Source organism: Lactuca virosa, chromosome 5 (genome assembly GCF_052849685.1).
Source record: "Lactuca virosa cultivar CGN04683 chromosome 5, Lactuca_virosa_CGN04683_v6, whole genome shotgun sequence".
Lineage (NCBI taxonomy): Eukaryota > Viridiplantae > Streptophyta > Magnoliopsida > Asterales > Asteraceae > Lactuca > Lactuca virosa.
The window spans coordinates 386,788,472-386,811,426 of NC_136430.1; the positions used below are offsets into that span (position 1 = coordinate 386,788,472).

A 22,955-nucleotide genomic window follows, 5' to 3' on the forward strand; every position below is an offset into this window, starting at 1 on the left:
ACAGCTTGTACACAGGTCTTTATGGCGTAATACACCTACTAAAAGCGTGTTTATGTATACATGTAAGTACTCACTTTAGACATTACATATATAATAAAGTAGAAAACATATTTCTTACTCCAAACATTTAAACAATTAAAAAACAATGTATATACTAGATAAATACAAAACTCATGTCATAATAAAATTATGAAATTAAACGTTACTGCTTTAACATTTTTAGTTAATAAACTACCATATAATACATTTTGGATCGAATTCAAATATGCAAAAATTTATATTGCTAATTAATCTGTCATATATCTTTAATGCAACAGAAATATATGTTGTATATCTATTCTCAGTTTCATATATGGAATAGGGTGTGCACAATATTTTTTCTTCGCTTCTTTTTCCTTAATAAGAAACTCATTAAATTTAACATGAAATTTTACAACAGAAAGAAAATATATTAAGGCAGCAAGAATGTCAAAATGAAGGACAAGGTCAAGATATATTATAAAACAAAGTCAAAGAATACAAGATTCATTTTGGTAAGGTGCATATGCTGGACAAAGGCTATATAAACCATCAAGAAATCAGCACCATCACCATTAACCAACAAACCAAGCAAATAGAAACATTCACCAGATTGAAAATGGCAGGTTCTCATGCATTGGTGATGGCTGTTTTGGTGATGGGAATAGCATTCCATTCCACCCTGATTGATGCAACTATTGCCAAAAGCATGTATTTCAATTGGGGTGCTCACCATTCTTCAATTCTAGGCAATGGTGATGACCTCCGACTTGTTTTGGACCAAACTTCAGGTATACAATATGGATATTAAAGAACGGGATGTTTGATTCCGACTCCGATCTTAATTCTAATTCCAGTTCCAACTTTCACTTACAGGGTCAGGCATCCAATCAAAGAGGGCGTTTCTGTTTGGAAGCATTGAGATGCTAATCAAGTTGGTGCCAGGCAACTCTGCTGGAACCGTGACAGCATATTATGTAAGTTCAAGATCCATCATAAAATATAGGGATAATATAAAAAGATAGCAACATACTTTCATCTAGATAGTTATGTATATAACATCCTACTTTCAGTTCTTTCTATTTGAAGATTGTAGCTTCAAAAGTATACACAACAAAATATAAGGAAAATGACGAAAAAGAAAAAAACCATTATATCTTGGGCACTTTCACCGTTTAACCACTAATGTTATATTTTTTCAATCAAACAATATTAAAAGTTTCAAAGATTTTTCCAGATTAAGTATTATTACCTATTATATTAATCATGATGACCGGTTATAATAACAAGTCAATATGGTTAAATTGGAAAATGTGTAACTTTTTTATACTTTGATAGAAAAAAATTAAGTACAAGTACTTAAACCTTAAAATTGTGAAAAATGTAATGGTTTTTCTATGATTTCCGTAAAGTATATACAATTATAGAAATGGAAATTGGTTTGTGTATGGATGACAATACCATAATGAGGTTTACTCTTCAAAGTGCAACCCTATAAAAGAAAGAAATATAAGTTTGATGCTACAATAAACAAATCAATGAAAACACGTTATTTCATGCATTTAACTCTAAAAAACAAATGAAGATTGTATAATTTCATAAACAACTCTAAACACAAAGTTGAATAATGATCGCAGTTGTCTTCTACGGGTGCTAAACATGATGAAATCGACTTTGAGTTCTTGGGTAACTCAACAGGAGAACCATACACAATCCACACAAACATCTACACTCAAGGTCAAGGCAACAAAGAGCAACAGTTCAAATTATGGTTTGACCCAACTTCCGGTTATCATAACTACACCATTCACTGGAATCCTACACAAGTAGTGTAAGTAAAAACCAAATCGAAGTACCGAATTCTACATATTTAATGATTGTTTAATTGTTATTTTAATGTTGTTTATGTATTGCAGATGGTATGTTGACAGCGTGCCTATTCGGGTGTTCAGAAACTATGAGAGTGAAGGGATTGCATACCCAAATCAACAAGGGATGAGAGTTTACTCCAGTTTATGGAACGCTGATAATTGGGCGACTAGAGGTGGACTGGTCAAGATTGACTGGACTTCTGCACCTTTTGTGGCTAGTTATCGTAGGTTTAGAGCAAGAGCTTGTAAGTGGAATGGACCTGTTAGTATTAGTCTGTGTGCTATTCCCACCCCAGGAAACTGGTGGATGTCTCCTGTCTACAAGCAATTGAGCAATGGTCAACAGGCTCAACTCAAATGGGTGAGAGACAACTACATGATCTATAACTATTGCACTGATTTTAAGCGGTTTAAAGGCCAGATCCCCCCTGAATGCTCTAAGCCACAATTCTAACCAGAGGAAGATTAATTTCAAGTCTATTTTATTTCAATATTTTGAGATTCTTTCGTTGCCTTATGGTCACTTTTTTTCTTTTGTATTCCTCATATATTTTTTCCCAAAAAATGTACTTATCATATTGATGAAACTATTATTTATTGTATACTTTATTAGTGTTTAAGATTTTTGTTTACATCAACTATAGACTCTTTTAAGCACCTGATGATTCTAGTTTACATCAACTATAGAACCTATTTATGAGTTGGTAATAAGTAGGGCGATGCTGGAGGATTATTTTACCACAATCGAATATGTTTGAAGTTTCTAAAGATGAAACAACACAAGTTAAATGAATGGGAAGGTATGTGGAGCCTATGGTACCCAACAAAACAACTAATGGAAGCTAAAATAAATAATATGCTTTAGACAATTGCCTCAAGTATTTACACAAGCCCCTATTGTGAACCCAACTATAGATTTTTTCTTGTTGAAATTTAAATAAATGACATAGCCAATGCCTTAGAATAAACCCAAGAAGACCCCTCATTTGCACCAACCGCAAATACTACAATTCTAAAATAGGTCTACAATATCATTTGATGTTTATAACCACGGAACAAATAAGAATATACACGGCGTTAATTTTGAGGAATGGAGCATCAAGAAGTGGTTTTATACCACATGAGATCGATCATCAAGAAATGTTGATAATTTTAGTGTTATCAACATATTTTAGTGTAATTGTTATTATTATCGAGACAGGTCGGGTTCAGTAATCATCCGAGACGGGAGGTGCGGGGTGCACACTCAGAGTGTTAAATGTGAACTTGGGTATATGGGGAGAGGGGGGGGGGGGGGGGGTTAGGGGCAGCGCTAGCCAGTGGATTGGGTACGCCTTGGTCATGTAATCGAGAGTGTTGATTTGTCAGGTAGACAACTCAAACGCTAGGAGCTCTATCGATATGTGTCAGGACTATTGTCCCTGTTGAGATACTATGGATTTGTTGATCAAGATACTACTTCATTTTAGAGTAGTAGTGTTCCTTGTCAAGGAACTAGCCGGTTTTATACCTGAATGAGGGAGAGAATGATCTTTAGCCCTAGAGGGTTGGCATCAGAAGTTTCGGATCATAAATTAGATTTTTGGAAGTTTTCATAGACAATTGTGTTGAATCCTTATGCTCAAAAATTAATATTGAGTGATATTGCTAATGACATATAATCCTATAGGGTCATACCTTAATCAAGTTGGTACTTACTGAATATTTAATAAGTATTTGGTATTAATAAAATTCAACTCTTGTATTTAATTAGAGAAAAATTATTGTCTTATGAAAACAATAACAAAAGAAAGACCAAACTAGTAATTATATCATATAATATGGTTTATAAGTTATGTACAAAGTTTTGGAAACTTTGGTTCACCATGGTTTAGTTAATTAATTAGTCTTTGGTTAACTAGCCAAGCAATTTTGTCTTTTTCTTTTGACCCTATGGCCAAAAGTATGAAGAGGTTATGGAGGTTGCTTGTCAACCTCCATGTCTTACATACATGTCTTGTCTCCCTTGACTTTTTGCTTTATAATACTTTAGAGCGTTATAATGAAAAGGCTTTACCTTGAATGACATATAAAAGGAGAGTGTTTGCATGAAATTTGCCTAGTTTTTTTTCTACTCTATCTCTCTAAAAAAATTATAAGTAGCAAGAGCATTGGGAGCTCTCTCACCTTTGAAGTTGTTGCTTGGGTTTTGGTGGTTCATTTGTGTCTTCCTTTAGTGCTTATTTATTAAGAACTTAAAGGCTTAAAGAATGATGTGATACAAGAAGAAACTACCATTTTAGGTACCTTATTCTTGTTGGTGGATTACATGTAGAGAAGATCAAGCTTCTTGTTCTTTCCATCAACTTAAACACCCCCAAATCCAATAGGGTCCAAAGGCTTCAAAGGTTGTCATTCTTAAACACCCTATGGTTGTTTTAATATCATTCTAATCTCTTTAAAAGGATCCTTGAGGGTTTGGTTTTATTATATACTTGAAATTTACTAGAATTGTTTAAAGCTTCCGTCGTTCAAGAGTTTTTTTTACATTATGATTATTAATGTTCAATGTTTTTTTTTTATTTTCCACTTATTTATACACACTATAGTTATATTTGTACTATATAAATAAGTTTTGATCAAAATATGTTTGAAAATATTTGTGATTCAAATATGAAAATAGTTGAAAAAATAAGTTTTGTCGCATCAATGGTTATTTCCATACGATTTTTTATAACAGTGTTTCTATATATCAAATGTATGTTGATTTATAATTATTTCTTTTGAATGATTTATAAGTGTTTAATAAGTTTTGTTTGATGTAAATGTTATACTAAATGTTGTAATATTTTTATGTTGTTAAAAGTTGTAGTATTTTTTCATATTATTTCTTATTTGTTTTATATACAAATAAATATATGTTATATATATATATATATATATATATATATATATATATATATATATATATATATATATATATATATATATATATATATATATATATAATTGCACAACTTAAAACGGTTTATAAAATCATCAGAAGTTATAGTATTTATTTTTTCATACTACTTTGTTATTTGATGTGTGTATATATATATATATATATATATATATATATATATATATATATATATATATAGAGAGAGAGAGAGAGAGAGTTATGTTGAAATGAGAACAATTATTAGTTTGAGAACAAATGAGAACAAAATTGACAAGGTGGCAATTTTGTAAATATCTGAAATTGAAATTGGAGATGTAAAGATGAAAGATTAAAAAGAAACGGGACCTGACCCCATCCCACCCCTGTCCTACCCATTCTACCTATGTCATTTCTCTCGTCTCATTTTCACGTCGGGCGACCATCGAGACCATCGGACCTCCGACGAACCAGGTTTCCGATTTCATCCTATAGAGAAGGAGCTCATCGTTCACTATATCTGCTATAAGTTCCAATCGCCAACAAATTTCGTTGGTGTCGATACTCCATCAAAAACCTTCGACGATGTTAATCTGTACAAACAAGATCCATGGGAACTTCCTGGTGGCTGGTAAGTTTTGTTTTCAAGTCTATACATCTTATGCAAAATCTACAGCTCGTTTAAGCCTGATTATTGATGATTTTTACCCTAAAACTCTTCAGAAATCGTTTGTTCATATTGATCTATAAGTTAGGGTTTTTCAGGACAAAATTTTGAACACGATTTAGCTTAATTTCGATTGAAATACATGCTCTCAGTATTAAATTTGGATTTGATTGAATCAACTGGGTTTTTCTTGTCCTGTAAACTTTAAGTTCATGAATTACACAATTACCACCGGTTGTTGCAAAGCACCAATTTACCTTGCCGATGTATGTTGTCAAGAAGTCAAACTTATTAAATCCATAATAACCACTCCATTTCAGATTACTTCCTATTTATATTTGCTTATCCTCATGTTTTTCTCCTTCAAATCTTCATATCACAGGTACGAACATTTCTTAATTCAGGCTGATTGACTTAAAAACTTTTCTAATTAGAAGTGGTATTCAAAATTTGGTGAAGTCAAATGAACAAGTGCGTGTTTACGCTTTTTATTATTTGTAAATTGAATTTGATTTTAGGAGGCAATTGATCAACATGGATGTAGATGCACGAGATGTATTAGTTGTCGGACTAAAGGTAATTCTTTTTTGTTTTATTTGATATCTTTTTTTCTCAAAATAGAAAAACGCATTTGATGTCAAATGGTTTCTTTACACGTATTAAATTTGTGGGAAAATGACTTATATGGGTAACTATGTTTCAAAATCGTTCAAAAAATATCATTCAAGTTTGGTGTGTCCAAAAAACACCATCCAAGTAAAGCATTTGTACAAAAAAGACCAACGAAGTACATTCTTTGTTCAAATTTGACCTTTGGTAACCGGCAATTACCGGTAAAAAATAAGTAAAGGAAAAAAACAATAGAAAAATGACTCAAAGAGGTAACTATGTTTCAAAATCGTTCAAAAAACACCATCCAAGTTTGGTATGTTCAAAAAACACCATCCAAGTAAACTTTTTGTACAAAAAACACCAACAAACTATATGTTTTGTTCAAATATTACCCACCGGTAACTTGTTCTTATAGGTTAAATGATAACTTGGCTTAACTATTATGACATGGCATAATAATGATTGACAAAACAATAAATGATATATTCCTCCTTTAAAAATCGATTTAGGGTTTCTTCATGAACGAATGACTTATTCTTCTCCTATGATTGCTCGTCTTCTTCTAAAGTAATGATCTCGAACTCAAGTCCAAAACCCTAATTCTTAACTTAAGGCAAAAAGGCTCCTTTACCCCTGCCTCAATGGACCTCCCTCCCCCTAAGGCCCAAATCCATAAAAAGCCCAAAAAGGCATCCAAGCCCAACTACAAGGCATCTAAGGCCTAATATGGCCCAAGAACCCCCAACATGGCCTTAGCCAAAAAATGACCTGCTACAATCAGGTGGGCCCGAGGCCTAACTTAAACAAGTCTGTGCATAGTCCCATCATATCCAGATGTCGAGCCAGTACGCCCGGCGTACTCCTAGCGTACGCCCAACGTACTCGGCTAGGGTCAAGAACCGCCAATCTTCCGAAGGCCATAACTTCTTCATTCTAAGTGTGATTTCGTCATTCTTTATATCTACGGGAGCTAATTTAGGCATCAGACAGCCATACCGAGGGTTATGGCCTTCGGAAGATTGCGGTTCTTGAGCCTAGCCGAGTACGATGGGCGTACGTAGGAGTACGTCGGGCGTACTTGCAAAAAATCCAGATCGCAGAGGCTTCAACATATGTTGGGCGTATGAATGGACTTGTTTAAGTTAGGCATCGGGCCCACCTGATTGTAGCAAGTCATTTTTTGGGCTTAAGGCCATGTTGGGGGTTCTTGGGCCATATTAGGCCTTAGATGCCTTGTAGTTGGGCTTGGATGCCTTTTTGGGCTTTTTATGGATTTGGGCCTTAGGGGGAGGGAGGCCCATTGAGGCAGGGGTAAAGGAGCCCTTTTTGCCTTAAGTTAAGAGTTAGGGTTTTCGACTTGAGTTCGAGATCATCACTTTAGAAGAAGAAGAGCAATCATAGGAGAAGAAGAAGTCATTCGTTCATGAAGAAACCCTAAATCGGTTTTTAAAAGAGGAATATATCATTTATTGTTTTGTCAATCATTATTATGCCATGTCATAATAGTTAGGCCAAGTTATCATTTAACCTATAAGAACCAATTACCGGTGAGTAATATTTGAACAAAACATATAGTTTGTTGGTGTTTTTTATACAAAAAGTTTACTTGGATGGTGTTTTTTGAACATACCAAACTTGGATGGTGTTTTTTGAACGATTTTGAAACATAGTTACCTCTTTCAGTCATTTCCTATTGTTTTTTTCCTTTACTTATTTTTTATCGGTAATTGCCGGTTACCAAAGGTCAAATTTGAACAAAGAATGTACTTCGTTGGTGTTTTTTATACAAATGCTTTACTTGGATGGTGTTTTTTGGACACACCAAACTTGAATGGTATTTTTTCAACGTTTTTGAAACATAGTTACCCATATAAGTCATTTTCCCTAAATTTGTTTAGTTTTGAAAGTTTCGAGATAGAAAAGTTTGTAATTAATTTGATTTCTGGACTAAACTAAATTTAATTTGCAATTGGTTGCTACACTTTTGAGTTCATAGACTAAAGTAATAATGTACATTAAACATAAATTGTGAAAAATCTGATTTTCGTTATTCTATTTGTTATATCCATACTTGGTGTGTTTGTTCTTGAATCCTATAAGTTAGCCATCGTTTTATGGTTTCTCTTTGTTTAACACTTTTGTCCTCATTATGTAATTTTCAAGGTTCATTTTTCATATCATAAACTTATATGTTTAGATGATTAGATGCAACCCAAAGGCTTTATATGATATAATAGAAAGGTTGCATATAATTATGTTTTTTTTAAATCATTATATTTTTTTAGGATAAAAAAGAATGCATGGGAGCTTACATTTAATTAATATAGTCACTCACACTCTGTTCATTATCTTTGTGGTCAACTAATTTAACACATTTTCCTTAAATGGTTGACTTCATAAACATATTAAATTATTGGTGGTTTCTTGTGCTTTTGCAGTTATACACGAGTTCACCTAACAAACTCTCCAAACTTGTAAACATATTCTAACACCAACGTGGGTGAGTGCATAAACACACGTCACATCTTTTTATTTAGTTATTTAAAAGGGTTAAATGCATATCTGTGAGGCATTTTTGCACATATACCAAATATTAGGATAAAAATATTCAACAATTTACCGGTGAATTGTGTAACCGGTGGATATATGAGAGCAACTATTTAGTCAAAAATGTGAAAAATAATACTATCCATATAAATCATATGTGATTAAATACATATAATCACATGTGATTATAGGTATATAATCACATATGATTTATGGAGACAATATTCATATTCGCTTTCTCGATTCAGTAGTTGTTATTATTATTTAATCACATATGATTAGATTATATGTATCTAATCACAAATGATTTACACGGATAATATCCGATTTACGTTTTTGATTCAATATTTGTTCTCGTGTATTTAATAAGATGTGGTTTTATGTTTCAAACCATATGTGATTTATATATGCAAGATTTGTTTTTGCGTTCTAGATTCAATAGTTGTTTTTTGTCCATATTAATCATATGTGATTAAATACATTTAATCAGATGTGATTATATGTTTCTAATCACATATGATTTTATTTGGAAAAAACAAATCTTGTCTATTTAAATCATATGTGATTAGATACATACAATCACATGTAATTATATACACGATAACAAATATTGAACCAAGAACGCGAAAACAAATCTTTATCCAAATTAATCATATATGATTAAATACATATAATCACATGTGATTATATGAATCTAATCTCATATGATTTATGTGGACATAATTCATTTTTTCTTTGTCGATTCCATAGTTGTTCTCATGTATTTTATCACATGTGATTATATGTATAATTGTATGTGATTAAGTACATGAGCACAACTATTGAATCGAGATGGAAAAAATGAATCTTGTCCACCTCAAATCATATGTGATTATATACATATAATCACATGTTATTAATTACACAAAAGCAATTATTCATTCGAAACCGCAAAAATAAATATTGTCTACATAAATCATATATGATTAAATACATATAATCACATGTGATTATATGTATCCAATTATATATGATTTATATGGATAAGATTCATTGTCACATTCTCGATTCAATAATTTTTATTTGTCCACTGTAATCATATGTGATTAAATACATATAATCATATGTGATTATATGTAACGCCCCGATTCTCAGGTATTGTTTAAATAAGAATTTAATTGGTTTCAAGGCCTACTCGATGAGTTGGTTGCCCTACTCGTCGAGTAGCAGCGGGCTTGGTTCGCGTATTTAATGGTCTACTCGCCGAGTTCATGAAGGGACTCGACGAGCAGGAGCTGGCAGAAGAAACCCTAAATCCCGGGGTTTTGCACCCTATTTAAGGAAGCATAAGCCTCCTTTGGCCTCTTTTCAGTCCTTTGAGAGCTCAGAAAACCCTAATTCGTGTGGTGTTTCATTCTTGTGTGTCTAAAGCTTTGGAGAGGAGATCTTTTGAGAAGAAGAGCTTGGAGAACAAAAGGCTAGGAGCAAGGAAGTGTGGGAAATCAGAAATCTACCTCAGATAGCATCATTTGGAGGTATCAAGTCGTCACCTTTTCTTCTTTTCCTTCTAGACCTCTTTTAGTTGAGATCTAGGGTTTTTATGGTTTGATTGAGAAGATGAAGTGGGATATGGGCTAGATCTGAAGTTGTAACTTCAGATCTGGACCCTTCTGGGGTTCTATAGTCATAAAGCCCCGAATTTGGTCATGTATGAAGCCTCTTTGAGTATGAAACCCCCATTGTGAGCTTGAATTTGACATTAATAGCCTTTGTAGCTATGCATGCACGTAAAGTTTGCAACTTTACGTGAAAAGCATGCCTTAGAAGCTTGGATCTGTAGTTTGGAGCCGCTGCATGGCTCAAATGAGTCTGTATGGCAAAAAGGACTGAAGGGACTCGGCGAGTCGCATGGTCGACTCGGCGAGTCATATGAAGATAGGCATGGACTCGGCGAGTTGGAAGAACAACTCGGCGAGTCCGATAAAGATTGTCGTAGACTCGACGAGTGGATGAACAACTCGGCGAGTCGGTTGAGGTTGCCCTAATTTATGTATGCGCGGGTTACTGTCGGGTTGCAAGAAGAAAGCTCGACGAGTGGCCTTAGGGTCTCGATCGTAAACCAAAGGAACTCAACGAGTCACTCAGGTGACTCGGCGAGTGAGTTAGTACTTCAAGGAACTCGGCGAGTAGCCGAGGGTACTCGGCGAGTCAAGGTCAACATGGACTGCTGACCTTGACTGATAACTTTGACTTTAACTAGGGTTTGATTAGTTGGCTTATGGGTATGTTTATACTATGGTAATAGGTGGTGGAGTTTGTGGCAGTGATCCGAGGGTTGAAGTTTATCTACCGAGACGACATCTGCAAGGTGAGTTATCCTCACTATATCAATAGGGTCTAAGGCACCAAGGTCGTCCCTTTAGTTGTTATCGTTATGGTATGTTACATGTCGATATGATCTGTTAGATCAGAATCAGGATAGACAGTATGTTATGCTCTTATGATCCGTAGGGATTAATATGTTAGTGACCTGCTAGGTCAGTGCTCTAGTTATGAGAGATTGCTATGTTTGGTGATCAGTGAGATAGATATGTTTGATGTTTGTATATGGCAGTATATGTTAGTTATGCACACATGGTTAATTGCTTGTTGCTTGGGTTGAGGCGGTCCTGCTTTGTGCTGAAGGCCAACACACCCTATGAGCGGTCCGGGGAGACTGTAGGCCCACGTGGCGGTCCAGTCATGCCGAAGGCTCGGTATAGATTCAGTTACATTGTAGGCCCTGTAGGGCGGTCCAGTCAGGCCGATTGCCCAGTATGCATGTTGATTGATTGGTTATTATGGATATGGTATTATCAGTGTGGTATTGGTATTTTGGGGGTAGCTCACTAAGCCCTCGGGCTTACAGTTTTCAGTTTATTGTTTCAGGTACTTCAGGAGATCATGGCAAGGCGAAGGCGTGACCGTACCGCTCCTCATCCTTATGATCTGGCTTTTGGGACACTCTGATTGAATAAATATTTGAAAACATTTTTGTAAACAATACTATTGGGTTTTATTTATGATTGAAAAGTTTAAATTTGGCGTAAATTTTATGGGTGTTACAAGTTGGTATCAGAGCCTTGGTTTGAGTGAATTGGGGGAAACACACGTGTGAACCCAGTCTCAAATCAAGGAAATTTTCGGAATAAATTCTAAAATGGTTTTCAGAATAAAGGATGGAGGATGCAGAGGGTACGATCAGCCGGAGCCTGTAGGTAAACCCCAAAATACCATACAGTTATTGATATTATGATATGTTAGAACAGTATGCCAATGCTAGGCTAGGGATCTTCAGGAATCGCATGATAGACTTGCCTGATTATATGATGCCTACTAGCCTAGGGTTTCTTGTATATGGAATTGACATCATTACTGTAGTCGTTAGTGTAGGCATCACGGCTGCGCGTAATCAAGATCTTATAGCCTGAGAATGTTAGATTCAGTCTTCGGATAGGATTGGATATTCAAAAGTCTATTGAGTCCAGTGTTATGTGCGACTAGCCTGCACTAGCACTGCAGGGGTTGATGAAAGTGTCATGGATGTGTGGGTTATGAGGAGCTGTGAGATCAGTTGTGGGATAGGCGATGTTCCCTAGGAGAGTATGTTGATGATAGTGTTAGGGTGTTGTGGTGATACTTGAGACAAATATGGGTAGGTGTGGAAGGTGGTACGGGCCCGTACTACTGAAAGCACAGGACCCATACGCGTAGCAAGGAAGTCACAACCCCTAGGGTTTGTGGGTTTTGGTCTCCCGATATTATGTTATTTATCTGATGACTTGAGTACATTTTTTTCAGTATGGTGGTGACGAGACGTTTTACTACTGGATCCGGGTCAGGATCAGGATCAGGATCAGGATCGGGAGACGGAGGGTCGGAGGTGCCGATAGCACCTGAGCCCGTGGTACAGATAGGGACAGAGGAGTTGGATGCCAGGATCCGGGAGATTATGCACGACGAGATTGCTGCGGTATTCCGAGCGCAGCTGCCAGAGATGTTTGGGTCGATTAAGACCGCGATGGTTGAGTACGTTGATGAGCGATATGCAGCTCTAGCAGAGACAGCTGCCGCTGCAGCCACATCGGCTGTAACTGCGGCAGGGGTTGGAGGAGGAGCCGGCAGGGCTTTCCAGTACCGGGACTTCGATAACACGAAGCCCCCGACGTTTGATGGTACACAGGATGCGATCAGGGCTATGAGGTGGTTATCTGACGTGGAGGGATGTTTCTTCACGTGTTCATGTCCTGCTGACCAGAAGGTCAGGTGTGCCCTGAACCTGCTGAGGCTTAGGGCAAAGGACTGGTGGAGATTGACGACAGGGTTGTACACTGATGATCAGCGAGCTGCTGTTACTTGGGAGCAGTTCTAGGATATGTTCCGCACCCGCTACGTTCCACGCGTTGAGCAGGAGCGGCTTGCTCAGGAGTTTTTGACATTGAGATAGGATGGAGAGTCAGTGATGGAGATCACTCGTATGTTCACGGAGAGGGCTATGTTCTGCCCGGAGTTTGCTTCAGAGCAGTCTCAGATGACTCGTTATTTGAGTATACTCAAGACTGATATTCGACAGTTTGTTGCTACGCAACGTTGTGAGACTCTTTTGGATCTTCAGGAAGTCGCGAGGCGGCATGAGTTGGAGATAGAGCTGCAGTTGAAGGAGCAGCGTCAGGTTCCGACACAGTCTCAGCCGGCACCTAAGCGGTCCAAGACCGCTGATACTCGGACTGGGGGTCAGCAGAGCCGCACTTGTGGAAAGTGTGGCAGGGGTCATTCTGGAATTTGTCGAGCAGGAGGTGGTTGCCACAAATGTAGCAAGGAGGGGCACTATGCCAGGGACTGTCGCCAGTCCGCCCCTCCAGCAGATATGAGGATTTGTTATCATTGTCATCAGGTTGGTCACGTGAAGACCAACTGCCCGCAGCTCGCTGCCAAGCCGGCTCAGGGATCCGTACCGGCTACTTTGAGGATGGGAGATGGGAGGCCAGTCAAGGTGGAGCCTCCAAAGGCTCATGGGCGCGCCTTCCAACTCACGGCCGAGGAGGCCAAGGCAGCACCGGATGTGGTTGCTGGTATGTTTCTATTTTCTGTCTCAGTTATTTTATCTATGTTGTGCTTATCGTTGGTACCTGTGTTTAGGTACGTTTTTAGTAAACTCTTTGCCTGCATTGGTTTTATTCGACTCGGGGGCGAGTCGGTCGTTTGTATCTCAGACTTTCAATAGAGAGTTCAGTGTGTCGATGGATGAGCTTGAGTGTCCGTTGCGAGGTTTGATCGCCAACGAACACAAGATTTCTGCTTCTTCGGTTTACCGGGGATGCGAGCTGGAGATTTTCGGGGTATCATTTCCGATAGATTTGATTCTTATTCCCATGGGGGAAGTATGTGTGATCGTAGGGATGGATTGGCTCAGCCGGTTTGGCGCCATGATCGACTGTGAGGGACAGCGAGTAGTAGTTCGAACCCCAAGTGGGGGAGAACTGGTGGTATATGGTGAGGGCACCAGAGTAGGATCAGGGTTTTGTTCGGCCGCCAGGGCTCGGCAGTATATTCAGCACGGATGTGCAGGTTATTTAGCGTGTGTGGTGGACACGCGGGTCAGGGATCAGACTTCAGTTTCAGAGGTCCTGGTGGTTAGAGAGTTTGCTGACGTGTTTCTAGAGGAGTTACCTGGAGTGCCTCCGGAGAGGCAGGTGGAGTTCAGGATTGATCTGGTGCCGGGTGCGGTCCCTATCGCTAAGGCGTCGTACCGACTGGCACCGCCGGAGATGCAGGAGTTGTCATCTCAGTTGCAGGAGCTGCTGGGTAAGCAGTTTATTCGTCCGAGTAGTTCCCCATGGGGAGCACCGATCCTCTTCGTCAGGAAGAAGGACGGTTCGCACAGGATGTGCATCGACTACAGGGAGTTGAACAAGCTAACGGTGAAGAACCGTTATCCACTCCCAAGGATAGATGATCTTTTCGATCAACTGCAGGGTGCATCTTGGTTTTCCAAGATCGACTTGAGATCCGGGTATCACCAGGTCAGGGTGAGGGAGGAAGACGTGGAGAAGACCGCGTTTCGGACTCGTTATGGTCATTACGAGTTTGTGGTGATGCCGTTTGGGCTCACCAACGCGCCGACAGTGTTCATGGATTTTATGAATCGGGTCTGTAGACCGATGCTCGATCGCTCGGTCATTGTGTTCATAAATGATATCTTGGTGTATTCCAAGACCCGAGAGCAGCACGGGGAGCACCTTAGGGAGCTGCTGGAGGTTCTGCGACGAGAACGGTTGTATGCCAAGTTCTCGAAGTGTGAGTTTTGGTTACGAGAGGTCCAGTTTCTCGGACATCTCGTTAACCAGGAGGGGATTTTGGTCGACCCAGCCAAAGTCGAGGCGGTTATGCAGTGGGAGATTCCGAAGTCTCCCTCAGACATCAGGAGTTTCTTGGGATTAGCAGGGTACTACCAAAGATTCATTCGAGATTTTTCCAAGGTTGCAGTACCCCTCACTCGTCTAACGAGGAAGGGGGTGGATTTCCGGTGGGGAGCTGAGAAGCAGAGGGCGTTTGAGACCCTCCGGCGATGTTTATGTGAGGCGCCAGTGTTGACGCTCCCCGAGGGAGTCGAGGATTTCGTAGTATTTTGTGATGCGTCCATCACAGGTCTGGGGGCGGTCCTCATGCAGAGGGGACGGGTGATATCCTATGCATCGCGGCAGCTGAATCCGCATGAGACGAGATACCCTACGCACGATCTTGAGTTGGGAGCAGTGGTATTCGCTCTCAAGATTTGGAGGCATTATCTGTACGGGGTCTGATGTACTATATACACGAACCACAAGAGTTTGAGGCACATCATTGATCAGCCGAACCTGAATATGAGGCATCGTAGGTGGTTGGATGTAGTCAAGGACTATGATTGCGAGATCCTTTACCATCCTGGTAAAGAGAATGTGGTTGCGGATGCTTTGAGCCGCAAGTCAGCTGGGTCTACTACCCCAGCAAGGTGTATGAGGATAGCGGTGGATTCCCCGCTTGTGAGTTTGATTGGGGAGGCTCAGGTTGAGGGCATGAGACCAGAGAACTGGAAGTTGGAGCGGATTAAGGTCGAGAGCACCCGGTTTGTTCAGGATAGCCGCGGATTATTGATTCGACACGGTCGGGTTTGGTTTCCGATGTCCGGAGGGGTCCGGCAGACAGTGATAGAGGAGGCTCATAAGTCTCATTTTTCTATACACCCGGGGGCCACCAAGATGTATCGCGATCTGAGTTTGAGCTACTGGTGGCCATGTATGAAGTGAGAAATCGCTTGGTATGTTGAGAGGTGCCTGACCTGTAGAATGGTCAAGACCGAGCTCAAAGGCCGCATGGTAAGCTACAGCCTCTGGAGATTCCCATGTGGAAATGGGAACAGATCACGATGGACTTCATTACGAAATTGCCGAGGACGGCGAAGGGGTTCGATGCTATATGGGTCATCATGGATCGGTTGACCAAGAGTGCCCATTTCTTGGCCATACGGGAGAGTTCGTCGGCCGAGAGATTGGCCGATATGTATGTCAGCGAGATTGTCTCTCACCATGGGGTTTCAGTCTCTATTGTTTCCGATCGGGATGTCAGGTTTACTTCCCGTTTTTGGCAGAAGTTCCATGAGGAACTGGGTACGCGACTGCACTTTAGTACAACGTTCCATCCGCAGACGTATGGACAGAGTGAGCGAACCATTCAGACCCTCGAAGATATGTTGAGGACGTACATCATTGGCTTCGGTGGGAGTTGGGATTCCCATCTACCGCTTGCAGAGTTCGCCTACAACAACAGGTACCATTCCAGTATTGGTGTCGCGCCTTTTGAGCTGTTGTATGGTCGGAGATGTAGAACCCCGGTCTGTTGGGGTGAGGTTGGACACAGAGTGATGGGTCAGAAGGAGGTAGTCTTGCAGACTACCGAAAAGATCCAGCAGATCAGACAGCGGCTGCAGACCGCTCAGAGTCGGCAAAAGAGTTACGCTGATAGACGCCGATCGGATTTAGAGTTTCAGGTTAGTGACATGGTACTTCTGAAGGTCTCGCCCTGGAAGGGTGTGATCCGCTTCAGGAAGAGGGGAAAATTGGGTCCCCGTTATATTGGGCCGTTCAGGATCATTGCCAGGGTTGGCAGAGTGGCTTATAGGCTAGAGCTACCTGAGGAGCTCAGCCGAATTCATAGCACGTTCCATGTTTCGCAATTGCGAAAGTGTATTATGGATCTGGAGGCAGTAGTATCGTTGGATGATATACAGGTCGATGAGCTCCTGGATTACGTGGAGAGGCCTGTAGCCATCTTGGAAAGGAAGAAGAAGATTTTGCGAAACAAAGAAATACCTTTGGTAAAAGTGCAGTGGGAGCACCGGAGAGGATCCGAGTAGACGTGGGAGTCGGAGGCGGAAATGCGAGAGCATTACCCGGCGTTGGTTATTCCAGCAGACTTCGAGGGCAAAGTCTAGTTCAAGTGGGGGAGAATGGTAACGCCCCGATTCTCAGGTATTGTTTAAATAAGAATTTAATTGGTTTCAAGGCCTACTCGACGAGTTGGTTGCCCTACTCGTCGAGTAGCAGCGGGCTTGGTTCACGTATTTAATGGCCTACTCGCCGAGTCCATGAAGGGACTCGACGAGTAGGAGCTGGCAGATGAAACCCTAAATCCCGGGGTTTTGCACCCTATTTAAGGAAGCATAAGCCTCCTTTGGCCTCTTTGCAGTCCTTTGAGAGCTCAGAAAACCCTAATTCGTGTGGTGTTTCATTCTTGTGTGTCTAAAGCTTTGGAGAGGAGATCTTTTGAGAAGAAGAGCTTGGAGAACAAAAGGCTAGGAGCAATGAAGTATGGGAAATCAGAAATCTACCTCAAATAGCATCATTTGGAGGTATCAAGTCGTCACCTTTTCTTCTTTTCCTTCTAGACCTCTTTTGGTTGAGATCTAGGGTTTTTATGGTTTGATTGAGAAGATGAAGTGGGATATGTGCTAGAACTAAAGTTGTAACTTCAGATCTGGACCCTTCTGGGGTTCTATAGTCATAAAGCCCCGAATTTGGTCATGTATGAAGCCTCTTTGAGTATGAAACCCCCATTGTGAGCTTGGATTTGACATTAATAGCCTTTGTAGCTATGCATGCACGTAAAGTTTGCAACTTTACGTGAAAAGCATGCCTTAGAAGCTTGGATCTGTAGTTTGGAGCCGCTGCATGGCTCAAATGAGTCTGTATGGCAAAAAGGACTGAAGGGACTCGACGATTCGCATGGTCGACTCGGCGAGTCATATGAAGATAGGCATGGACTCGGCGAGTTGGAAGAACAACTCGGCGAGTCCGATGAAGATTGTCGTAGACTCGACGAGTGGATGAACAACTTGGCGAGTCGGTTGAGGTTGCCCCAATTTATGTATGCGCGGGTAACTGTCGAGTTGCAAGAAGGAAGCTCGACGAGTGGCCATAGGGTCTCGATCGTAAACTAAAGGAACTCGACGAGTCACTCAGGTGACTCGGCGAGTGAGTTAGTACTTCAAGGAACTCGGCGAGTAGCCGAGGGTACTCTGCGAGTCAAGGTCAACATGGACTGCTGACCTTGACTGATAACTTTGACTTTAACCAGGGTTTGATTAGTTGGATTATGGGTATGTTTATACTATGGTAATAGGTGGTGGATATGATCTGTTAGATCGGAATCAGGATAGACATTATGTTATGCTCTTATGATCCGTAGGGATTAATATGTTAGTGACATGCTAGGTCAGTGCTCTAGTTATGACAGATTGCTATGTTTGGTGATCAGTGAGATAGATATGTTTGATGTTTGTATATGCCAGTATATGTTAGTTATGCGCACATGGTTAATTGCTTGTTGCTTGGGTTGAGGCGGTCCTGCTTTGTGCTGAAGGCCAACACACCCTATGAGCGGTCCGGGGAGACTGTAGGCCCACGTGGCGGTCCAGTCATGCCGAAGGCTTGGTATAGATTCAGTTAGACTGTAGGCCCTGTAGGGCGGTCCAGTCAGGCCGATTGCCCAGTATGCATGTTGATTGATTGATTATTACGGATATGGTATTATTAGTGTCGTATTGGTATTTTGGGGGTAGCTCACTAAGCCCTTGGGCTTACAGTTTTCAGTTTATTGTTTCAGGTACTTCAGGAGATCATGGCAAGGCGAAGGCGTGACCGTACCGCTCCTCATCCTTATGATCTGGCTTTTGGGACACTCTGATCGAATAAAGATTTGAAAACATTTTTGTAAACAATACTATTGGGTTTTATTTATGATTGAAAAGTTTAAATTTGGCGTAAATTTTATGGGTGTTACATTATATGTATCTAGTCACATATGATTTATACGGACAAAAAATAATGATGTTTATATAAATCATATGTGATTAGATACATATAATCACATATGATTATATACACAAGAACAACTATTGAATCGAGAACACAAAGATAAATACTGTCCACATATATCATATGTGATTAAATGCATATAATCACATGTGATTATATGTATCTAATCACATAGAATTTATGTGGAAAATATCTATTTTTGCGTTCTCGATTCAGTTGTTGTTCTTGTGTGCTTAATTACATGAGATTATATGTATCTAATTAGATATGATTTATATGGACAGTATTCATTTTCACATTCTTGTTCAATACTTGTTCTTGTACATTTAGTCACATATGATTTCTGTACATAAGATTCATTTTTGCGTTTTTGATTAAATAGTTTTTCTTTTTCCACATTAATCATATGTGATTAATACATACAATCATATATGATTAAATGCATAAGAAAAATATTGAATCATGAATATTATCTATATAAATCATATACGATTTGATACATATAATCACATGTGATTAAGTACATGAGTACAACTATTGAATTGAGAAAGAAATAATGAATCTTGTCGACATAAATTATATGTGATAAATACATATAATCACATGTGATTAAATATATTATAACAATTATTGAATCGACGCAAGAATAAATATTTTTCATACGAATCATATGTGATTAAATAAATATAATCACATGTGATTAAATACACAAGAACAACTATTGAATCAACACGTGAAAACAAATCTTGTCCATGTAAATCATATGTGATTAAATACATATAATCACATGTGATTTAATACACGATGCCAATTATTAAATCGAAAACACGAAAATAAATACGGCCCACGTAAATAATATTTTATTAAATACATATAATCACGTATAATTGTATGTATCTAATCACATATGATTTACTTGGACAATATTCATTTTTACATTCTCGATTCACTAGTTTTTCACATGTATTTAATCACATGTGATTATATATATTTAATAACATATAAATCATATATGACTCGATACATATAATCACATGTGATTATATACACGAGAAAAACTAATGAATCAAAAACACAATAAATAATCTTTGTAGGTGGGGGTAGGGGTGGTGGTGGTGATGGGTGATGGTTTTGGTGGGTGGTGGGTGGGTATGGATGGTGGAGGTGGGCGGTGGTGGCGGGTGGTGCTGGTTAGGTGGTGATGATGGTGGGTGGTGATGGTGGTGGCGGGTGGTGGTGGTAGTTGTGGTGGGTGGGTGGTGGTGGCAGGTGGTGGGTAGTGATGGGTGGTGGGTGGTGGTTGGTGGTTGGTGGTGGTGGGTAGTGATGGGTGGTGGTGGCGGGTGGTGCTTGGTGGTGCTTGGTGGTGGTTGTGGTGGGTGATGGCGGGTGGTGGGTAGTGATGGGTGGTGGGTAGTGGTTGGTGGTGGTAGGTAGTGATGGGTGGTAGCGACGGTTGGTAGTGATGGGTGGTAGGTAGTGGTTGTTGGTGGTGGTGGCGGGCGGTGGTGATGGGTGGTGGGTGGTGGGTGGTGGTTGGTGGTGGTGGTTAGTGATGGGTGGTGGTGGTGGGTGGTGTTGGCGGGTGGTGGTGGCGGGTAGTGATGGGTGGTGGTGGTGGCGGGTGGTGGTGATGGGTGGTAGGTAGTAGTTGTGGGTGGTGGTGGCAGGCGGTAGTGATGGGTAGTGGAGGTGGGTGGTGGTGGCAGGTGGTGGTGGTTGGGTGATGATGGTGGCGGGTGGTGATAGTGGTGGCGGGTGGTGGTTGGTGGTGGTGGTGGTGGTGGGTGGTGTTGGTTGGGTGGTGAGTGGTGTTAGTTAGTGGGTTTGTTTAATTGTTTGTAACTATTTTTTGATTTATATGAATATTATTTTATAATTTTAATTAAAAACATTGTGTGGTCCAAATTTGTTCTCAAATGTTCTCACGATAACAAATGTTCTCGATTGAACGCTCCCATATATATATATATATATATATATATATATATATATATATATATATATATATATATCAACATACGTTTGATATACAATTTACACAACATAAAACGGTGTATAAAATCACCAATTAATAGTAAAAATAACAGATGATATAAACTTATTACAATTAATAAAACTAATATGTTAACTATATGTTTTATTTTGCTACTGACATTGGTTTTTGCATGTATAAATACTAAATCACAATTTGTTAAATTTTATTATTTTAATTAAATAATTATATTCGTGCGCAACGTGCGAGGATTCGCCTAGTCTACTATAAAAGAAATCATTTTTCTATCATCACATTCATTTGAAACTTCCAACTTTTCAAATTCTTTTTTAATTAATAGATTAAATTAATTATTATTCTAATATCAATATCAATTCTTTATTTTCAAAACCTATTTTTCTACTTATTCAAAAAAATATAAATATAGGAGCTAATTCAAATGCAAAATTAACACAAAAAAGATTAAAATTTATTTTTTATAATAATAATAATACTTTTTCGAAAAATAATGTTAAATATAAAAAACTACACCAAGAGACAATTTTAAATTCATTTAAAAGTAATACATATTTAAATATAATGTTAAATATAAAACATACATTGAAATGTCAAGTTCACGCACAACCTATGTATATATTCAAATTAAATAATACAATAATAAAATATGTCTATCAAAACTAATTATATATGTCAATAAATTGTGGAATGTCAACTGAATAGTAATGTTTTGTTTATTCAGATTTTGGCCATAGTTTTTTGTGGTATTGACACTTTTGGTCCCTTGTATTATATATTTTTCAGATTTTTGTCACATTAAATTATTCAGGTTTTCACTTTTACTCCCTGTTCAATGTCTGGCTAATGGTTAACTATTAAAAAATATGAATCATCAGCTTGGAAGATACATGTTCCTCCTACATTCTTCCCCATCTGGTCACCGCCTCCCTCATCCAATTACCTTACACCGCTTTAAATTCAAGCTTATACAAGGATGGGATCCTCAACTCTCCTCCAATTGAATTCTTTTCTCTCAAATTCATCTCCTAAATTCAAAATCGACAAGGACTCTTCATCCAATGACCTCCCACCTTCAATTCTTGTCAGATATTTTTACCCTGCTTTGTCGGTTTCCTCGACCGATCCTCGATTTTGCGTCTCCTAGAGATGATGCAGTTAACCCTTACTCTGGTTCTATGGTGGTCATTGAGTTGCAATGCGGTGGAGGTTTGTACTGACTGTCCTTGCTCCACCATAGCTCCCTCATCTTTTTGCTACTCTCGTCGGTACTTTATCTTCAGCCATCGCCCCTCTCATCACCAATGCTACATCATCCTTTGAGGCTTAGAAAATCCTTTCCAACATTTATACCTCCCCATCACGTGGCCACATTAATCAACTACAACACCGGTTAAAGAAGCTATCCAAAACTCCTGATCAACCTATCACGTAATACATGCAATCTGTGAAAACTCTTGTCGACGAGATCTATATTCTCAGAAAAAGATGGACCCTGAAAACATCACTAATATTATTCTTGATGGTCTTGCTCAACAATCATACAAACCCATTATTGAAGTTGACCATGCCCGAGAAAACTCTATCTCATTCCATGAACTACAAAAAGAAGTTAATCAACCATGAACTTTCTATTGCTCAACACCCCGCTCCAACCGCTAATCTCCATCAACCTATCACTGCATTTGCAGCCAACACTCGGTCATCCCCTAAACCTTGGACCAATCGCTCCTCTTTACATGCTCCTAGATTACTGCCCATCCCTCATCCTACAGTACCTCTAAACCATTTTTGGGAATGTGCCGGTGGTGCTTCACTAAAGGACACTCTCTTACATCTTTTCTTGCATTCAAAAGGTAGCATCCACATATCACCCTCCCTACTTATCAAAATACAAACACTCAACCTCGGGCACAAATGATGGGTTTTACCAGTCACAACACATCCAACTCAACTTGGT

General features: G+C 39.3%; 2 protein-coding genes across 2 annotated transcripts; both read left to right on the forward strand.

The window, feature by feature from the left end:
- The first annotated feature begins 574 nt into the window (after window positions 1-574).
- LOC145117672 (putative xyloglucan endotransglucosylase/hydrolase protein 26) lies at window positions 575-2,509 on the forward strand. Its single transcript, XM_079053977.1, has 4 exons — window positions 575-809; window positions 895-995; window positions 1,656-1,849; window positions 1,935-2,509. The coding sequence occupies exons 1-4, from the start codon at window positions 638-640 to the stop codon at window positions 2,341-2,343; spliced, it is 876 nt and encodes a 291-aa protein (XP_078910103.1). The 5' UTR covers window positions 575-637; the 3' UTR covers window positions 2,344-2,509.
- A 149-nt stretch (window positions 2,510-2,658) lies between these two features.
- Window positions 2,659-12,120, forward strand: LOC145113741 (uncharacterized). The gene is made up of 7 exons (XM_079049793.1): window positions 2,659-2,689; window positions 5,149-5,419; window positions 5,974-6,031; window positions 8,506-8,567; window positions 10,025-10,128; window positions 10,899-10,961; window positions 11,522-12,120. The coding sequence occupies exons 1-4, from the start codon at window positions 2,659-2,661 to the stop codon at window positions 8,554-8,556; spliced, it is 411 nt and encodes a 136-aa protein (XP_078905919.1). The 3' UTR covers window positions 8,557-8,567; window positions 10,025-10,128; window positions 10,899-10,961; window positions 11,522-12,120.
- The last annotated feature ends 10,835 nt before the right edge of the window (window positions 12,121-22,955 follow it).

What these genes read in the sequence shown, in the direction of transcription:
- LOC145113741 (XM_079049793.1), top strand. Translation starts at nt 2,659, where the DNA reads ATGAAACAACACAAGTTAAATGAATGGGAAG. An exon ending in CAAGTTAAATGAATGGGAAG is followed by an intron (nt 2,690 to 5,148) that starts GTATGTGGAGCC and finishes AAGATTAAAAAG; the next exon opens with AAACGGGACCTGACCCCATC. An exon ending in TGGGAACTTCCTGGTGGCTG is followed by an intron (nt 5,420 to 5,973) that starts GTAAGTTTTGTT and finishes ATTTGATTTTAG; the next exon opens with GAGGCAATTGATCAACATGG.
- LOC145117672 (XM_079053977.1), top strand. Translation starts at nt 638, where the DNA reads ATGGCAGGTTCTCATGCATTGGTGATGGCTGTTTTGGTGATGGGAATA. An exon ending in GAACCGTGACAGCATATTAT is followed by an intron (nt 996 to 1,655) that starts GTAAGTTCAAGA and finishes TAATGATCGCAG; the next exon opens with TTGTCTTCTACGGGTGCTAA. An exon ending in TGGAATCCTACACAAGTAGT is followed by an intron (nt 1,850 to 1,934) that starts GTAAGTAAAAAC and finishes TATGTATTGCAG; the next exon opens with ATGGTATGTTGACAGCGTGC.